The following is a 20,582-nucleotide window of genomic DNA, read 5'->3' as shown; positions in this document are numbered from 1 at the left end:
CAGCACCACCTAAACGGAAACACTGAGAGCCGTTGAAATAGTCAGGTCAGAGACTCATTGACCAGGAATATCATCATGACCCTGAAAGGAACTGCCATCTACCACCACTCTGGTTGTGACAGATCACAACCTTAGAAAGTACTTGTGACTTGTATCATTCCAGACAATATTTTCATCCTGGACCTACAATCTCCCTTTTTATCAGGACAGATCTTCATCAGGGAGATAGACTTCTCCCAGAGTGTTTGTATCTGTGATTCCATCCCGTAGCCACATTTTCATCTCCATTGATCTGCTGACACTACTGATGGACCTGGAGCCAATCTTTTCATCTTCAGGAGCATTGGCTGTATCAGTGGAACCAGCTTCCCCTTCACCTAGGAAATTCAGCCCAGACAGGGGATTGAGAATCTTCTGGAACCAGCCTAAGCTACACAATCATAGAAGATTAGCATTGGAAGAGACCTCAGGAGATCATCTAGTCCAACCTCCTGCTCAAAGCAGGACCCAACCCCAACTAAATCATCACAGCCAGGGCTTTGTCAAGCCAGATCCTTTTATGATTCTTCTAAATCCAGGACCCTCAGCACAAACATCTGGATATCTTTCACCATGAACGCTCCAGTTGGGGTGCTTTCACAGTCAATGAAGCCATTCTGGAACCAGCTAGAACTGTTTGGCACACACCTGCCACCTGTGCCACTAGCCCCAAGACGGCAGGGAAGTGGTACTTTGTGCCAGCTAAGGGAGCACAGTTCTTGTTCTCTCACCTTGCTCCAAACTCCCTGGTGTTGCAGATGGCCACTGAAAAATTCAGGCAACAGCACCTTATAACAACTCCCACGGATAAAGAAGCCAAACATCTTGATAAAAGAAAAGGAGTACTTGTGGCACCTTAGAGACTAACAAATTTATTAAAGCATAAGCTTTCGTGAGCTACAGCTCACTTCTTCGGATGCATTTGGTGGAAAAAACAGAGGAGAGATTTATATACGCACACAGAGAACACAGGTGCAGGTGGAGAGAAAATATTTTCTTCATTTCAGTTTATTCAACTAGTACAGTTCAATGCTTAATTTATCCAAAGTTAAGAAATCAGTTGAGAGTTGAAAAAGCAGGAAAGCTTATTTTCCTCTTCTAAAAACTAGGTGTGAGAGGATGGGATCTACTGGTTTTAAAATTGGAAGGATATGGTGAACAGACACAGTATGCTGAATTCACTAACTACAGATAATACTTCCTTATTTAATAAATCAGTCAATTTTAAATGGGAAAAAAATGTTTTGGTAAACTTTTTGGTATACTTTTTTTTCTTATGTATCCAGCACATTTTAAGTTTTTATTTAACTAATTAAAAAAACCTGTGTTTTGGTACATTTTGAATTGCTATCCGAGCTTGACACAAAGCACAAATTAAAAAAATCTAGTAAATAAGAAATGTACCATTCACCATTTTCTAATGTAATAAAAATGTAAAAATATTAAGAATTTTGAAACAATATTTCAATATATATAATTGCTTAAATAAATGTGTTCAGGTATAATATATCCACCTGGATAGCAAAAAAGAAGCACCAAATTTAGTGCAAAGGCTATATTTATTTTCAAATCAACATGTTTTAATGATTACCAACCAGTGAAAATCAACCTTTCTTTAAGAAAATAACTAAAAAAATACAAATGTAAAACAAGATTAAAATTAATGATTAAAATCAAATTTTCTGGCTTGCTGATTTTAAATCGTGATTAAAATTGCCTTGATTTAAGTCAGTCCACCTTGCCATGTAGAAGGGCTCAGCCAGTTCAGAAACAGCATGTTTCCCAGTTGTTTCTGGGACCTCTGTGTACTGCTCTTGACAGGGTCAGGTGCAATGCACAGAGGGGAGCAAAGACTGAGCAGGTATTAGGAGGGCTACTGTTGGGGAGGGCCAAGGAGATGCTCATTCTTTCATCCATGTCTCCCTCTCCCCCCACCCCCCATCTATCTCCCTGGGTAACTGGTACTACTTGTTCTCTGGAGTGTTCTTAAAATCTGGTATCCTCCTTGAAGGGGATGGGCTTCAGACAGCTGTGGCTGGGAGGAGTTCATGTAATCATAGCAGAAAAGCTCCTGTGGAAGTATAAAGGAGTGTTGTGGGGTTGATGGGGGTACAGACACTCTGTGTCGATGATTCTGCCCTGTTTCAGATCCATGGGGATCCTCCAGGTTGTTGGGCAAGCTGTGCAGCTCATTGTGTGGGAAGAGAGGGGCTATTAGTAAGATGAGTATGTTATTTTGCTTAATTACATAATACTAGCGGTTTTTTGAAATCAGAATTTGGACTAAACAGTTATAACTATTTCATTTACAATCTACTCATATCTCCATTTTCATAACTTACAAATTTGGTATTCTTTTTGGTGTCTGAAAACTTGTCGATTGGCAAACAATTAAAACATTTTTTTTAGGATGCTGTTGGATATAATAAACAGTAGAAAGAGGAGAGCATATTTAGAGTGAACGTATCATTTTGACAAAATGTGTTATCTTGTATTTTCTTAAATTTGTGGATTAATTCAAAATACAAATAAATCAGTTCTTTTTATTGATTTTGTGTGAAACAGCTGTCAATTTTGATTTTAGAATGTGATGTACATTGTTTAGGTTTTTAATCTATACATCTGGTAAAATTATAGAGACAGAGAAATAAGGAATTAAGAGGCAGGTAACATTCTGTATTTATTCATAGATAATGTATTGTTAAAACTTGATTATAATCTGCTTTAAGTGGCTTCAGTAGTAACTGTCTGTGACTTGATGCCCAGAAGGAATCTCCCTCTAGTGGAGTGAGATGAGAATTTAGTTAACAGATTTCCTTTTGAATATAGTTTTGATTATACTACATTATTAGTATTATTGTTTTTATTGTTTCCATATAATAAACTAAGATCTGGTGAAAAGAAAAGGAGTACTTGTGGCACCTTAGAGACTAACAAATTTATTACAGCATAAGCTTTCGTGAGCTACAGCTCACTTCATCGGATGCATCTGGTGGAAAATATAGAGGGGAGATTGATATACACACATAGAGAACATGAAACAATGGGATCTGGTGGTAATCAAAACTTTAAGAACTTTATAGTTCTAAGCATAATTAAAAAAAATTGAAAACATACAAAGTGTTTGCTATATAGTGTAGTTATTTAGAGTTTTGGTTTACACAATTCAGAATATTCAATTAAATACTTGTGCCCTATTAAAATATGTATTATACTAGTATATTATCCCTGTTTTGTGTCATTTCTTTAAAATAACAAAACAAAGTCTAGATTTCAGAGAAAATATTTCTTACATCATTTTGTGTGGGGTTCAGAGAGGTACATAGTACAGATTATAGTGTAAAGTACTGATAGTGTACTAAATTTTTATTAATAACACAATTAAAATTTATATTTACCATATTAAAATTAACGGCATTCTCACCACCTAGTGAGAGTTCAGGGACTTACAGTATTCTGAAGCATTCCTTCTTACTAAAGTGTCTCTTTATACAGCTCTTGGATTGCTGAAAAAAATCACAGTTGTCTAGTAGAACATTTCACTTGAAATTCTGTTATGGGGACACAGTCTTGCCATGCTAATTGCTCTGTTTTGTGTAATTGCATGTGTGTCTCCCACCTCACTTACTATGCATCTGTCTCCTTATAGTGGAAAAGGGTTGAAACCTGGCATTGGTTACAAAGCACTTTTGGGTGAGGCTCTTGGGCTTCTGTTGTGGAGGTCAGACGAGGTGATCATAATGGTTCAGCTCCTCCCCATCAGCCCTCCTCTCCTTACGGTCTCTCACTGTCATCCTCTGTGACTTCAGCTTCCATCTTGATGATCCATCCCTGACTCCTTAGCTGCATGTTTCCTCTTGTTCAACTCTTCATTCGCCCTGCAGACCTAGTTCAACTCTCAGTTGCCAAAAGGGCCATTCACTTGACTTGGTCTTCACCAAGCATCCATCTCTCTCTCTCTCTCTCTGTTGCTGAGTTCCTCCTGGTCTTTTTCAGCATTGCCTGTCAGCCCTCTGACTCTGCGTTCCTATGACTTCTAGGACATCAGTGTTGCAGACTTCTTATCTGGTCTCAGTTCTCTCCTCTTTGTCCTTACTTCCATTGATACAATTGTTGATTCTCTCCATTCTTCATTCTCCTTCACTCTTGACTTTTTTGTCCCTCTCTCCCATTAGAAGGGACAGCTCTGCTAGCCCACAGCCCTGGGTCACTCCCAACATCTGATTCCTCTGCTCTTTCTCTTGTGCTCTGGAGTATCTCTGGCAGAAATCCCATGATCAGACTGGCTTCCTCCACTACAAATTGGTTCTCTCCTACTTCAGTTCTGCTATCGTCCTAGCTAAACAACTCTGCTTCTCCATCTTAATTGAGTCCCATGTCCTCTGTTCCAGCCGCCTATTTGTCACCTGTGACTCACTCCTCAAATTTGCCCCTTCTTCTGTCTCCGCTTCTCTTTTTGCACAAGATCTCGCTGACTTCTTCCAAGAGAAAATTGACAAAGTATGTTGTGATCTTTTGCCTCCACTTGATTTGCTGCCTTTTTCCTCTTCTACAACTTTCTCCATCTCTCCTGTCATAAAGATTGGAGTTTTTCATCTACTCTCCTCCTTTATCTCCTCTTTTCACAGTGACCTGATCTCCCTTGTGTGCACTCTCATCCCCACCTTAACTTCTCAACTTCTCACTCTTCCCTGTCTCTTCTCCTCACAATCCAAACATGCTTTGGTCTCTCCTATCTTTAAAAAAAAAAAATCCTTGACCTCATTTGCCAACTACCACCCCATTTTCCTTTTTCTTTTAATCTCCAAGCTCATTAAACATGCTATGTACAATCACTGTGGGAGTTCTTCTCCATCCTAGACTCTGTACAATCTGGCTTGTGCCCCTTGCACTCCACTCAAAGTGCACTCCACTCCACTCGCACTGCTCTTGCCAATGTCTTTACCTCTTCCAAGCCAAAGCTCAGAAGTAATACTCCATCCTCCTTGGCCTGGTTCTATTGTTACTAGCATAATGTAAATAATAATATTGCAATGTTAATAGGGTACACCACAAGTGTGCATGTTTTTAGTGGGGTCCTTCAAGGATCTGTTCCCTGCTCAACTCTGTTCAATTTTTAAAAATCAGTTTTCAAGGGAAAAAATATAAAATCATTGCTGATAAAGTTTGCTGATTACACAAAGATCAAAATGGTAAATAGTAATGTATGTTATAGAAGGAACTAGATAGCTTTGGTTACTGGACAGTCCAGGTGCTTTTTGTGTGTGGGTGAACTACAGCAAAATACAAGGTCATACATAAGAAAAACAAAGACTACATACTAGTGTCTTGGAAAGCAGTGACTATGGGATAATGCTAGATAACCAGTGGAACACGAGTTCCCATTGTGATGTCACTAAAAGGGTTAATATAATTTATTGGTTGTATAAACAGGGTGATATAGAATATGGGTAGGAAGATGTTGTTACTGTTGTATGTTGCTAGTGAGACCATTAATGGGTGTTGTAAAAAAGCTCCAAGAGTGACTTTAGATGAGGAAAATATGTCTTAGATGAGACAGCTATGAAGTTTATAGGTAGCTCAAGTGATAAGACCTATGGTTAAGGCTGCCAAACTCTTTCCATTATAAGACCGTGTTTTTGGTTGCTTGCAACTGTGTCAAACTTGACTGCCCTGGGCTAAAATTTTCCTTTCCAAGTGTCTGCCTGAGACTGAATTTTTTTTAATGTCAGCAAAAACACTTCTTAGCCTCGCTACCAATATTCATGATGCTACCTGCAATGTCATATTTAACAACCCAATCAAACTTTTTCCCGGTATACAGTTGTTGTCTTTTTAGAATGTTGTTGTTCTGTGCTACTGACCCTTTTTTTTTGGTTCACATTTAAATTATCCATTGCTAATTTGTAGTTGGAATTTTAAAATGTCAGAAATAAGCCAATTATACAACTAATAAAAGAATGATTTAATAAAATCAAGCATTATTTTTCTAATCATTCTCCAAATTTTCTTTTTCTCCTTAGAATGTGAAAGCATTTGCATCATCAGATAGTCTAGCCAAGGTCCAAGAAGTAGCAAGCTGGCTTTTGGAAATGAATCAGGAACTGCTGTCTGTGGGCAGCAAGAGGCGACGAACTGGAGCGTCTCTTAGAGGTAATGCTTCCTCAAGCCAAGTAGATGAGGAGCAGATGAATCGAGTTGTGGAGGAGGAGCAGCAGCAGCAGTTACAACAACAAGAGGAGGAGCACATTGCAAGGAATGGGGAAATAGGTGGAGCAGAGTCTGGACTTGGTGACAGAATTGAATCCCAGCAAGAACAGTTAGAAGAAAACAACAATAGGCTTATTGCAGTGGATGAAGAATCCACTGGTAACCAAGAGGAGGAGGAGGAAGAAGAGGAAGAACATGGTGATGAACAAGAGGAGGAGGTGGAAGAAGAGGAGGAAATGGACCAGGAGAGTGATGATTTTGATCAGTCTGATGACAGCAGCAGAGAAGATGAACACAGTAATAGTAATAGTGTCACAAATTCAAATAGTATCATGGATTTGCCCATAAACCAGTCATCTCAATTCTACATAAAGACAAAGGTGAGCAACTTAATTTCATTTTTCTATTTTGTACTTAAGATGTTGGTTACTCGGGATTAGAAAATAAATTGCACATCTGATTTACTCTGAAATCTTTTACTGATTTGAGTGTGTTATCTGCTAGAACAATACACTTCTGGGAATACCTTGATTCTTAATATAATATACTATGTCTCACCTATTAATAATCAAACTCTTTAGACCTGTTTGATATAAATAAAGCTGTTCATAGACTGATAGAAATAGAAGTCTGGAAGGGAACTCAAGAGGTCATCTAGTCCATCTGAGGCATGATTAAGTATACCTAGACTATCCCGGAAAGGCTGGTCTAATCTGTTCTTAAAAACCTCCAGTGATGATGATTGCACAACCTTCCTTGATAATCTGTTCCATCGCTTAACTATCCTTCAGAAACAAACCTTGACATATTCGATAGAACACATTCTTAACTTCTTTCATATCATAATCCTACAATCTCCCTAAAATGAACTAAGGAACCATTTGTGACATTTTCCTTCTCAAAGGAAGCATGAGAGCTTTTTGTTTCAAAAGACATAGTTCTAACGGACTGGATAAATGCACTTTAAACTAGAGACAGGAAATGGGAGAATGCTCAGCTCCTCATCCTAGCCAGCTTCAAGTGACTTCCTTGGGTAAGTATAGGTGAAAAAATAATAGTTCAAGTACAAAGTCATCATATAACACTGTGGGGTTTGTGAAGAATAAGGAAATCACTTTTAATAATGTAAAGGTTCATTGTCAATTTAAAAAAACCTCATTCTTCTGTGTGAAAATGTTGAATTTACATGTGACCGCTATGGGCTTTTCTGTACATGAGACGTAGCGTGCAGCAAGCCTGGGTGTGAATCTACAGTTCATCAATCTGCCATACACTAAGTGGCCTCATTGACTCTGTTGCCATGCTCTAAAATTTCCTTAGCATGAAGGTCTAACAGCAGTAGGTCAGAGTGCACTCCAGAACAAGATCCACATGGATGCTTAGTGCACAGCAGGTTGATGCATCGTAGATTCACACCCAGGCTTGCTGTGGACTAGATCCCTGTATAGACTAACCCTCAGATTATTGAAAGACTGAAAAAGCTTTAAAAGATAATATTCTTTGCTTTTAAAAGTTTTTTGTGTTATCAGTTTCACTGTTTGGTGGTGGTGCAAGTCATTTCCCAGGCTCTTCAAGAGGGAAGATTACTAATCTGTTACTAATCTTAACAGCAGCAAAAGTAAAATTAAAGCAGCCACAGACAGTAATGTGGACAGAGAAAGAGGTTGGTGGAGAGTGGCTATGAGCACGAATGGTGTTGCTCCTGGGCCTGCCCAATAGATTCTTCTAAATATCAACAGTAGGAAGAGAAATTCCTTTTACTCCCTCAATAAATAAATAAAATAAAAAAATTATGTGTATTATTTAAAGAGTGCATTATCAGAAAACTAAATTTTAATTGTTTAATAACAATTGTTTGTTTATCTTAAATATCTGAATAATTGTTTATTATCTTAAAAATATCAATTTGGCAGTATCTCTTCAAATCCGCTAGGTGATGGGCATATTTTAATGTCAAATGTACCAGTATAAGCATATTGATAGAAATACTGTACCAGAATCTATGCGACTACACATGAACAGACATATGGACACCATTTGCTTTCCAAATTTGCAGTAGTATGTTTCAGGTATTGGTATTAAAATCTAAATCTCCCATATGTTTAAGTTTTATATCTATTGTGTTGATTGAGATGCTTGATTTCAAAAGTTGTAAAAGGATCTTTCTAGGTTGTTTTTTAAAGGAAATAATGGAATTTTACATGTACATTTTTACATGTCCTAAATGTTGAATCATGTATCTCTGAAGAAATCCCATTTTTAAAATATGTCGCAATAGAAACACTAGCATATCATTGCCAAGTTTTGTCAGATTTTCTTGGCTCTGTTAGTCTTACAACCGCTAATTCTTCTGCTATGATGCTTTTTTTCCAACCAGCGCAGTGTGATGAGGAATGACATAACCACCTATACTCAACCATTTTGAACTCTGTGCTGAACATACAGTATCCCTCCACCCAAAAAGCATTTAAACTTGCTTGATCAGTAAGTTCAGAATTCGTAATACAACTATGTAAACAACAATACTCAATATACATGCATGCACACAGAGCAAGAGATAGTGGTTAATGGTCTTTACTTTTGCTGCTTTTTCAGTTTTTTCATAATGAATAAAATCTTTATTTTTTTTTAAACAAGACTCACTTGCTGTAAGTAAGATTCTGGTGTTTGGAAAGCATGCATAGTTAGCATTTTTTCTGTATTGTCGGATAGCCACTTTGCATTTTGATTCCATTACTAAGACTGGAACAGCACAGCAAGAAAAATTAATTTTGGCTAACCTGTTTTTAAATCATCTAAGTTTAAAAATACAAACCTCTTCTGTGTAACAAAACACTGCAGAAGTTCTGCAAAAAGTTAAATGTTGTATCACACTCAGTTGATGACAGAACTTGAACAATTACTATCTGAAGCAGGGTTGTAGAAGGCTAAAAAATTGACATGTTTATATGGAATAGCATTTTTGAGACAAGTACAGTATTTGTGGACTCTTATTAACTCTAGTAAGTGCGATTTCTGGCTCTGACTATTGTAAATTGAAATCAAGTGGTATATCGTGTGAAAAGAATATCATTCAAGTCAGATAACTTTTTTCATACAAATAGTCTCAAAAAGTTAAAATGATATATTTTTACATCTTCACATATGCTTTTCTGGGCTCATTAGGGTCTGATGATGTAGTCTGATTATTTTCTGCTTCTGGTCAGATTACCTAGCTCCTTAAATGTAAATTATTTGTACATTAATTTAACTTGTTTTGTACTACCACCCTCAGGAGAAACAATGTGTGCAATCTGCAGTATACGTCTAAGAATCAACCATAAGTTTCTGTCTGGTTTTAGCTGAAACTTAAAAAGTGTATTCATTTTTGGTTTTAGTTTTGCAGTAATGTTATCTTTATTTTTTTAAAATCTCTACTGGAGTGGTAAACTTTCTCATTGTGCCATTGGTAATGTAGCAGAAAATTTGTTACCTTCCTTGTCCAGAAGCTCATATAAAAGTATGTCTGGTCATTCTGTACTAACTACCACTATTTGCTGGCCCCAAGGAGCATTTTTTTTATTTTTTATTTTTTTTTAAAGTCTTAAGACTGTTGTAGAACTCTTTCCTTCCTAGGTAAAATCAGAAAACGTGTAAAGTAACACTTATATTTCATGATAATAGTTATGGCATCTGTTTGATAACTAAACAACTACTATTGCCAAACAAATGCTCATCTAATTATTATTATGAATGCAGTTTATTACAGCTAATCTCAGGAGTGTACATCCACCAATCTAGAACAACTACTAGGTTGGTCCTGTCTTCTGTAGCAGGGTAGGCAACATGTGCAACATTTTTCTTTCTGCAAAGATAACAAGTAGCACCCAATATACTACTACCAATATACCCGTATTGTTCAGCTTATATTAACTGTCGGACCTCATTTTTAAATCCTTTTTATTTCTGTTCCCTTTTTTTTAACTTAAACTGTTGAGTGAAGTCTCTAACCTGATTTTTTTTTTCTTGTCTTGCGGGATCCTGTGACATTAAGGAAAGCTCCCTCAAGATTCCCATGTAAAGACATAATATATCCTAGTTATGCTTGCCAACGAATGTCTAGTTATGCTCGCTCCTAATATTACTCTTCCATATAAGAAATTGCTGTAGTTTTACAGGGATGTTTTGAAATTGCAATGAGTAAAGGAGGTGGTTTATGTGATTGTGAATGGGAGGGAAATTGGTTCTTCATACACTTACCTAATTTGATCTATGTTGTGAAAAAAAATTGACTGTTCACACAGCTGAGACCTGTCAACCTGATTCTACCAAATATGGCCACAAATCTCCATTATGGAAAACAGAAAATAAACTCTCCTATGCCAAAGGTAGGAGGTGTTGGGGGAGATGTGTGTCTCTACAAAAGGCCCCCAAGGCAGGTACAGTGATTAAGATGTGTAGTTTCTCTGTCTGTCCCCACTCCTGAGAAAACGCCATCACAGGATGACTGTGACAGTACAGTGACCCCGTTTTAAGACTCCTGTTTGAGCTCAATAATGCAGTGAATTAAGGTTCCTGGCACAAGGTTTGGTTCTTGGGCCACAGGAAATTGTTCCCAGGTTGTTGAGTAGGAGGCAGGTGAATGGCAGCCTCTCTACATTAAGGAGCATGCCCTTTCTTTGTAGGCAGATATCGGCTTGAATTTTGGTGTCATTTTATTCTTTTCACACCAGTGTCCTCTTTTCCAAATGGAACTTCAGTAGCCATTTCTCACATGCCCACACAAGTGGAGGTTTTGCCCAACACTGCTCCTTTGCAGGGATAGAGTTCCAAATAGCATTGTTGGCTGTTCTTCCCCATCCTGTGGGATGCAAAAGGACTCAAATTTTGAAATCCAGGTAAATAAGCCTTCAGAGAGCTGGGGAATTTTTAGACAGCAAGCGGTGGTTTTTTCTCTCACTGCCTTTTACGAAATGGAAACCTATCCCATCTATTCTATAGACTCAAATGACAGGAAGCTGTCATCTACTATTGGATATTAAAGAAATGATTATGCTCTTGTCAAGACCTTCTTTTCACATAACAGCAGTTTCATGGTTTGGCTTGCCGGAAGTTTTCCTAAGAGAGTTGTTCATAGGCTTGGCAGACCATCAGTTGCTTATTTCAACATTCCTAGTCTTCCTTCTCACCAAAATATGCCTGAGGTTCCACAGTATTGAGGTTTTCACATGAGGGTGGCTAATGGGGATCCTAGGTGCAGCACTTTAACAGAAAGGTGTATGTCTGCACCTGTACTTGGATAACAGGCTAATGTGAACTTCCTAAAAATCAGAAGCCAGGTCTGCAACTGAAAAGATTCAAGAATATGGAGACATGGGTGAGTCAGCAATCATGAAGAACACTTTGACTTCCTTCCAGAAATTAATATAGTTGAGGGTTTGCCTTATTATTGAAGTGGTCAAGATGTTTCTATCAAATACAACAATGACAAAGTTCAGGGAGTGGATTACTATTTTTATAGACTTATTGAGTCCTACTGTGGGAGTATATCCAGATTCTGGGTTCTGAGGTAGCATATCAGGACATAAATCAGTGAGTGTGTTCTTTCTAATGAGTTATTGGTGTCCGAGACTACTCTACCTTGGTTACTCCTTGTCCCTCCAGAATTAAGGAGAAAACCTTTTCAAGATGGAAACTCTCCAGGAAGATACCAGAAAACTTTTATAGTTTTTGTGTGTGAGTGTGTGTTTTGTGAATCTAAAGGATATGCTCAGATAACTGTGTACAGTATCAATATAACCCAGCAAATCCCAAATACGTGCATTTTGGCTTCTCTATCCCATGTGTGGAGTTAAAAGTGCATTCTGATCCTCCATTATTTGAGCAGTTTTCTGGTCCATGTTCTCTTGAAGAATTAGCTCAGCCAGATGTATGTAGTTCTTCAGCACAATGACTCTACTACCAAATGTTGATTTTTCTGTGGTGGGATCATCCTTAGATTAAACTGGGTTTTTGTTTGTTTTATGCCAACCTACATATATTGCCCCAGACACCAGGAGCAGAGTATTTGGCAAATGAGTGAGTGTGCACTCTCTCCTCTTCCTTTGTTCTTAGAAGACCAGACAGAAATTCATTGTCCAGATTGGCACCAGAGTTTTCTATTCTTCTAGAGGCTTCATTCAGGGAAACATTGAGATCCCTACAGTTATGGACTCCTACACTTGAAATGGCCAGCCTTAACCTGACTAGAGGTTGATAGGATAGATTTTTAAATAATCTCAGGGCAGATTCTCAGCTGGTGTAAATTGTAGCACTAGTGACTTGAATGGAGCTGTGATAATTTGTTATACTGAGGATCACCTCCCAGCCCCTGGACTTTAAATATCTGCCTTAGGAACTTTGAGCAAGGCTTGCAAAGATTTCATTCAGCCCTAAAGAGACTCAAGCCTTTGGAGACCTAGGTTCTATTTGCAGGTCAGACAAAATTATCCCATAGTGGAGAGAATATTGGTTTCAAGCTGGTACAGGAAGCTTGTAAATGAAATTAAACATCTGTTATGCTAATGTGAAATTCTGACAATTATTTTCAGTACTTTTGCAGGATTTTTGTGGATGGATAGAATTATTTTTAAAAAGAGAAAAAAAAATTAATCTGTTGTAGTGAAAAGTACTGTGAGTGTGGTGTGTATATGGGATCTGTTGTGTGACACTCCAAATATGGGTAGAAAATCAAAAGGGAAAACTAAAATGTTTGTGGAGAGATGGGGAATCAAGGATTAATTACAGAAATAATCCTTGAGAAATTGGTTCTTTGTTTATGTACAAGAAGTAGACATAATCAAGGAAACCAACTCTTTAAATGTTTGCAGTATGTGTATATTATTTTAACATCACTTTCTATTTTTTATGTTGTTGAACACCAGAGGGCGCAATCAGATGCTTTATGACTGTGCTTTCTGCTGGAAGCTGTTTAATGTGTCTTGATAAATGGGTTTTCCTCTGCATTGCTGCTAACAATTAAAAGTACCATTTTTAACCCAGAAATAAATGTTTGTCATACACAACACTGCTTTTGGTTTTAATCTGTGCAGAAGGGTGTTTTCCAGCATAAGGAAATCTATTCCTGCATCTTTTTTTTTAAATAAAGTGTGCGCTTAAAGCACTTTCCAGCTGGCTTGTGGAGTAGGACTTTAATGTGTTTGTTTTTTTCCCCTGGAGTACAAAAAGTACAAAGTGAAGTGAATACTTAGTATAAAAATAAGTTAAAATGAACAACTCACTTTTTTTACTTTTTTTGGTACGGACCAACCCACAGGAAATAGAGATCAGTTGATTCTTCATGCCTTTGGTCTCTGAGACTTCCAACAGTTGTGGCAATGATGTAACCAGACACCTAACTGAGTAAATCAAATAAAGCTGTGTCAAAAAGGAAAGGTGTTAAGAATTGCTTAAATCTGGCTATGAAAGTCATTGGTGATATGGTCTGTTCTTCTAAATACCTCTTCTGTATCACCCTTCTGATTAGTGCACTACTTCTTTTCTCTCCTCACCCTCTTTTAATGCAAACAGATATTAAACTTTTATTTTGATTTTCAGTGTAAGGTGTCTTAATTTTGTGGCTGATGTAGAATATAGTGGCAAACGGTAAGTACCTTGGGGCAACAAACAGATCTTCCTCTGTATACAGAACTGAGCACACTAATAATATTCAATAAAAACTGATTTGTTTACCCATGAAAGTTGTTATTCGCTGATTTTTACAACTGCAAGTCAGAATTACTTTTAAGTAATTATAACTTACATTATTTTTATATATAACTCTTAGATAATATTAGAAGAAAAACTAAGTTTTAAAACAGGTATACAATTAAAGCCTTGTGTTGTTTAGACTAATCCTGACTGTTAAGTGTAGAACTTTGTTTTTTATTTTGTAGTGGAGTGTAATTAGTGCATACTTGAAGGTTAATATCAGTCAAAATATATAATGTTTATTACTTTTCTCATTCATACAGTATATAGATTAGTTGTTAAAATTTAAAATAATTCTGTTTTAGCTGTGCAGCTGTTATTAAATTACTGTTATGCTTCTATCATATCACAGATACCAAACTGGTTCCACTGTGCTAACATCCTTACATCACATGAATGTAAATCAAATGGTATTAAGACATTCACTTTTCCCTGTGGGTCTCCTCCATTTGTCTTTTTGTCTGGTGTAGAAAAATGAGGTGCCTGCACTGATGGCTGTGTGAAGGGTCTGGGCTATCCTACCTAAGAGGTCCCAAGTTCATCCTCACCCTCATGCAAAGGAATCTATTTGGGGCAACCTAAACTTTCAAATTGGGAACAAACCTATAATTTGGGAAGACCTGGCTGAGCCAAGTGCATCATATGGAGTTCACAGTAAGTCAGTGATGAGGGCTTTGTTCCTTTAACACTAAAGCAACATTATTACCTACCATCCTCAGCCAAGTGACAGTACTTACAATTACGACACTTTCTAACATATCAATTTGATCCAAATGCCCTAGGAGTGCCAGAGGCCCCAGAACTAGTTGGAACCTTAGAAATGGTTCATGAACTCGCCAGGTCCATGTCCACTATGCATACTTGGTTAAGGAAGAGGAATTTCATTAGCCTGGAGTTCATTGTGAAACTGTGGGAAGGGAATTTATCCCAGCTGTTTAAAAAAAATCCTAGTGGCAGAGCATAGTATGTAACGTTAAAAATGTCTGTGGCTCTGTTGATACTCTTGATACAACAACAAAAATTATTAAAATTGGTTTGGGTTCCATAGTGGTTGCACAAGATAAAAGCCTTATCCTCTGATGTTTGTTGGTGCTGTAACAGAGAAAAAGAAACCCTCAGGCATATGCTGTGGAACTGTCCAGCCATCAGGCAGCTGTGGAACAAGATTGACACAAACGTTAAGATAGTGCTCAGCTTCAGCAGCCAAACCTCAGCCGAAAATTATATCCTAGTTTACTGACCTTTACTGGGGTTAACGCCGCCAAAAAGACTTTGGTACTTGAGGGCTTCAGTGATCATTAAGTGCACGATTTTATAAAAATGGAGTAGGCTTATGGCCAGAATAGAGTGGTGGTATTCAGACCTGTCAGAGTTAGAAGCTAAAGAAATAATGGCTTACCCCTGCAGAGGGCAATTATATGAATTTGAAGAAATTTGGACCCCATTTCTAGAAACGTTTTGATAAAAAGGGTTGAGATGGCTCAAAGAATGTCAGACCTCTATTCCGCATAACCCTCCTGTCCCCTCAACCCCTTCCTTCCTTCCTCTCCCTATTCATATATGCCTTCTCCTATTTTATTGCTGTTACCCCCATCCTAACATGTTATGTCTTTGTAGTATTGTCTGGGTATGTATTGCCAGGTCTTGCAACTTTGACAAGTTGTAAAATTTCGTAATGCCGTAATTCTACCTGTGAAGCATGCATTATTTGGAAACAATTAACCTTTTTGTTCTTTCTATTGTCTGTGTCTTTAGGAAAATCAGTAAACTAAACACAAAAATGTAGCTTTTTAAATACTAACGTATTTATGAAAGGATTACTGATTCTCAGTTTTTCTGTGCATTTTGGTAGTATTTTTAGATTCTCCCCACACACACATTAAAGAAATAACTCCAAAATTATGATTATGTACCCTTTCTGTGGCTAGGGATGAGATAGCCTATAAACACAGCTTTCTAAGAAGAATTGGTCGCAGGGAGCAAGTTTCATATGTTGACGACTCTGGCTAAGAAGCGACCCCATCTCCTGCCTGCTACTGTCTGAGGTGGGCATATGCTCCTCCCTTCTGTATTCAAAGGTGGGGGTTATGTTTCAGTTCCTCTTACAGGTAGAGCTAGGCCTGTACTAATCATTGCTCTGCTACTCCTGTCAAGTCTATAAATGGAGCAGGAAGAGTACAAATTGATACATGGGGCATGGATTCTGATTTTTGCAATGACAAGTAACTCACATAGTGATCCCTGCCTGAAATAGTCTGTGACTCAAAAGAACTTAGCTACCGAATAGCTCTATCAAGGAAAAAGCTTGAAATCTCTAGCTATCAATATCTGTAACATTAAAATTTCACTTGCAGTTACAAGAAATACTGTAATTTGTTCTATAATCTCTGCTATTTTCTGTTGACCTTTTTATGGTCCCCATACTGCTTTTCTCTATGGTTTACAGAGATAGTTGAATGATTAGTGACTGAGGTTGTGTCTACACTAGAAACTTAAGTCAACCTATATTAGGTCAACTTACAGCCACTACAGTAATTACTCTGAAGGTACATGTCCACGCTACCCTCCTTCGGTCGGTGGTGTGCATCCTGACCAGAGTACTTCCACTGACCTAAGGGGGCTGTGTAGGGAGTTGAGAGCTTCCCGGGAGACTTGCCCCTCACTATCCCCAGCCATGTAATTGACAAGATAGCCAATATTCCCAGCCGGGGGCAGGGAGTGGAGGAGGGAGAAAGCTACTGGGGGTCCAGGAGCAGGGTCCAGCTGCCCAGCTCTCCAGGGGAGTGGAGTGGGGGGGAGGACGGGGAGAGATAGAGGCAGCTTTCTTGTCAGTTTCATGGCTTCTGCCTAACAAGACAGCTAACAGTCGATGTAAGTTAAAGTATCTACACAGATGCAGTGTCACCCCAATTATGCCGACATAAGCCCTAGGGATGTAAATAAAAAGTTAACCATTTAAATGATTAAAATTATAGCATTTAAACGATTAACCAATTAAAGGGAGGAGGGCTGGGGTTCTGGGGGCCGGAGATTGGCCGGGGGTTTAACAGTTAACATCAGTTAACTGGTAAGCCTAATAGGAGCCAGACCTGCTGCTGGCTGCTTCTGGGGCGCAGTGTGGTGTTTACTGGCCGGCCACCAGGTCCCTGGGTGCTGAGCAAGGCGACTCAGTGCCTTGCATTCTGCGATCCAGTACTAGGTCACGACCCAAACTTTGAAAACCACTGATCTAGACTACTGGACAAGATATTGCAGTTTTTACTTCCATGCAGTTAGTTGAGGTTAACTTTATATCCCCCACCTGGGGTTTACTTTGACTAGCTACATCGAGATAAAAGCTACAGTGCCTTGTCTGCACCAGTTCACATCAAGATAGGTAACGTATTGTAAAACCACACCTTTTTTTGCTGTGATGGCAAAGCCTGAATCTCAAATACATGTATTCTATTTTTTTCTGATCGTCACTGCCAGAGTCACTCAGTGGTTTCTTGTGAAAATCAATTCACTCAAGACAGGCATGTGTGGTTCTTCCTCTAGCTTATCTGTTAGTCTGTTTGTGGGGAGACTGCTAACACCTCCTCCAGAAGGCAAAATGCCAGCATCTCTTAAACTTTTGTAACAAATCATCTCTTGAATCAGAATCTCACAGATCATCACTGTCTCTAATCTCCAGTTTTGAAGGGAATATTATTGAAAAGGGGGTGATAATTAGAATCTTCCATTACATTGGTTCCCTGAGCCTATGTGGAGCTCTGTTGAAACCTAAGAATGGAGGTATCATCACTACTTGGGTTTGCTATGTCAGAGTAGTCTGATATAAAAAGTGGTCTTAAAATACTAATTTATCTTAATTTAATTACCTGAAACAGTGTCTTGTAATGAATACACACAGTATCTTGTGTATCAGTTGTCCTTTTTTTAAAGCTTTTCAAGTGAGATTATTTAAACCTATCAATTATACAGATATATGGTAACAACATTTAGAAATTTAAATTATGAAAATGAGTATGAGGATATTTTCAGTATGCTTAAGAAGTACACAGTGATACATGGCTTGTCTAACAAATACATTTGGGAGCTCTGCCCCACTTAAAAATGCCATTTGTTCCTTATGTTGTTCTTGGCTATGTGGCAGGTGCTGCTGGCTGATGTGATCATTAGCCCAAATATCTCTCGTCTGGAGTGATACAGCTGTATTTACTGAGTGCTTTATCAGTGGATGTTGTTCTCAGAGTGTGGATTAAAACTGCTTCGCTTTTTCTGACTTGGCTTAAATTGACAGTACTTGTTATGAAACTCAATACAAATGGTCAGTCGAAGTGTGAAGAAAGTAAAACTTTTGCTGGTGAGTTTGCATTATAAGAAAAAACAACAATCACTAACAATTCATTCAGTGTTAGCTTTATGTTTTTAGTAGTTGTAATTGTTTTGCAGATCCATGTGTTTAATGAAACCAACAATCAACATGTGATTAAGTTAACTCGTTGCTTCTTATATGGAAGTGGTAACATATACTTGCAAAACTGTTGCATTTGGAATGGTCTTGCAGGGGGTTGATGGTTCCTGAAGGCCAAAGCAATGTTTAATGGCTACATCAGGACTATATTTTATTCAGTGGCATATTTGTTACTGTTGTCAGTTTCAGTAAAGTAAAGGTAATAGTATAAAAATCTCTTTGTGAACATTTATTTTCTAAAAAAAAAAAAAAAAGAGTACTTGTGGCACCTTAGAGACTAACAAATTTATTTGAGCATGAGCTTTCGTGAGCTATGCTTATGCTCAAATAAATTTGTTAGTCTCTAAGGTGCCACAAGTACTCCTTTTCTTTTTGCGGATACAGATTAGTACAGCTGCTACTCTGAAACCATTTATTTTCTAGTTTATCTGAATATATGTTGTCATGTGACAAATGGTAAGTAAGTGGTATTATTCACATTTCTTTAAACCTGACTATGCATAGTACAGCTTTCCTTTTGGTGTACGTTTTCTATCAGTTTTCAGTTCAGTGCCAAGCAATCTTCATATTTGGAAGCAAAATTATTCCAGGTAAATGAGAGGAATACTTGGATAACAAGTAGCTAATGTTTATCACAAAGGAAAAAAACATTTTGACTCTTTATTTAATATCATAGTTATTTCTCTTTGGTGATATGTGGTTGTATATGAGCTGTACGTGAAGTTACTTATATCAGTGGCTATTAATGATCAGCAAAGCCAGAATAGTTTGTGATGTCACTTACATTCTGTATAGGTTTATACTGTTGCTGTGAATTTTTTTGTTTTCTACCAAAACCCCACATGAACATTTAACCACTGAGTAAATTGGGCAAGTTTAGCTTCCTTCCCCCCTCACCTCCACCTCAATCCGTACATCAAAATACAGAGTGTGGGGGAAATATTAAACCAATACAACAATTTACCCCTCACAAATCTTTTAACTACTCTGTGTGAATTAAAGCTTCTTGTTTGTTGGATAAATATATGCTTAATCCAGTTGTTTGTGTCTTTTCTCGAATTGTGTGGATAATTTAAACAATTCACAAATTGCAGTTTTCCTGATCACTTGTGAAAATTTTAATTTTAGCATTGTAACATTTTTGTACTTCATCTTAAGATGGTAATGTAAATAATTCAGCATATGAATTACTAAATAATATTTGGTTTATATATGACATCATATAAAACCGTGTGTGTATGTATCAGTATACTTTTGAAATACACTGTTAGTTTCTTTTTAAATTGGCTTCTCACAGATGGGTCCCACTATTTCTAATCACAGAAAGGACAATAGCTATACATTCCATGAATCTGCCAGTGGAAAGCACAGAACATACTTCTATCAGGCACTGTTTCTGTTCTTACTCCCAGTTCTCAGGGTTAGTTTGAAATGGTTGTAATTAAACCCATCCTTCCTCGTCTCCACCTTCTTCCTTCTCTGCTCCTCCATCTTCCCCTTTAAGTTTCAGTTGGTCACTGGAAGAGCTTGTGACAGAGCATGGATTTATAGTGATATGATTACTGATGGAATTCAGAGATCTCCCACCCATGCTGAATAAGTCCAAACCTGACAGTATAGCAGCTCCTTTTCTCAACTTGTATATTTGGTCTTGGCTTATCAAAAGCTGTGACTTTCTCAGCCAAACTTCATTATCTGGCCATGTGTTACATAAAACTAAACAAGCAAATTCTGAATATAGAGTTGTTCAGTTTTTGGAATCAGTGGCGTTGTTCTCATCTGTGACATGAAATATAATTTTAACACTTGCTTACTAAATTTTATCATGCCCACTCAGTCCATGACTTCTCTCTGCCAAAATGGAAAGTGTTACAAATACTTGGTGATATAGATACAGACGCACTATAGATTATCAACAGGGCTGAAACCCATAATTTTCAACACAAATCCACTACCACTTGAAGTCAAGTAGTAATATTGTTAGCTGTGAGGAAGTAGCAGGCTCTTTTTTTTTTTCTTTTTTTTTCTGTATAGTCCAGCCTTTGGAAGGAGACTTGATCACACTAACATTTTGAACTGAACTGAGATGACCAGTTCACTTCACTTAGACTACTGAGTGTCCCTCTGATGAAAACTACTTTTCGTCGCT

The 20,582-nt window shown here is 37.7% G+C and overlaps 1 protein-coding gene across 11 annotated transcripts in view; it reads left to right on the top strand.

Annotated features, from left to right (window-relative positions):
* The window catches only part of FBXW7 (F-box and WD repeat domain containing 7), a 275,764-nt gene that overhangs the window by 141,913 nt on the left and 113,269 nt on the right, over positions 1–20,582 (top strand). For 8 of the 11 annotated variants that reach the window (XM_038399089.2, XM_038399091.2, XM_038399090.2 and 5 more), the window contains one exon: positions 6,063–6,629. The exons of 1 other annotated variant lie outside the window; for it this stretch is intronic. In XM_038399089.2, the coding sequence (XP_038255017.1) occupies positions 6,132–6,629 (498 nt within the window). In that variant the 5' untranslated portion in view covers positions 6,063–6,131. Of the gene's footprint in view, positions 1–6,062; positions 6,630–8,626; positions 13,467–16,035; positions 16,056–20,582 lie in introns of those variants that run through there. 2 more of the 11 variants (XM_043513145.1, XM_043513144.1) reach the window with 2 other exon arrangements.

The sequence above is a fragment of the Dermochelys coriacea genome, chromosome 4 (genome assembly GCF_009764565.3).
Source record: "Dermochelys coriacea isolate rDerCor1 chromosome 4, rDerCor1.pri.v4, whole genome shotgun sequence".
Taxonomy (NCBI): Eukaryota; Metazoa; Chordata; order Testudines; family Dermochelyidae; genus Dermochelys; species Dermochelys coriacea.
The sequence above is the reverse complement of the archived record's forward strand: the minus strand, read 5'-3'. Positions and strand labels throughout refer to the sequence as shown.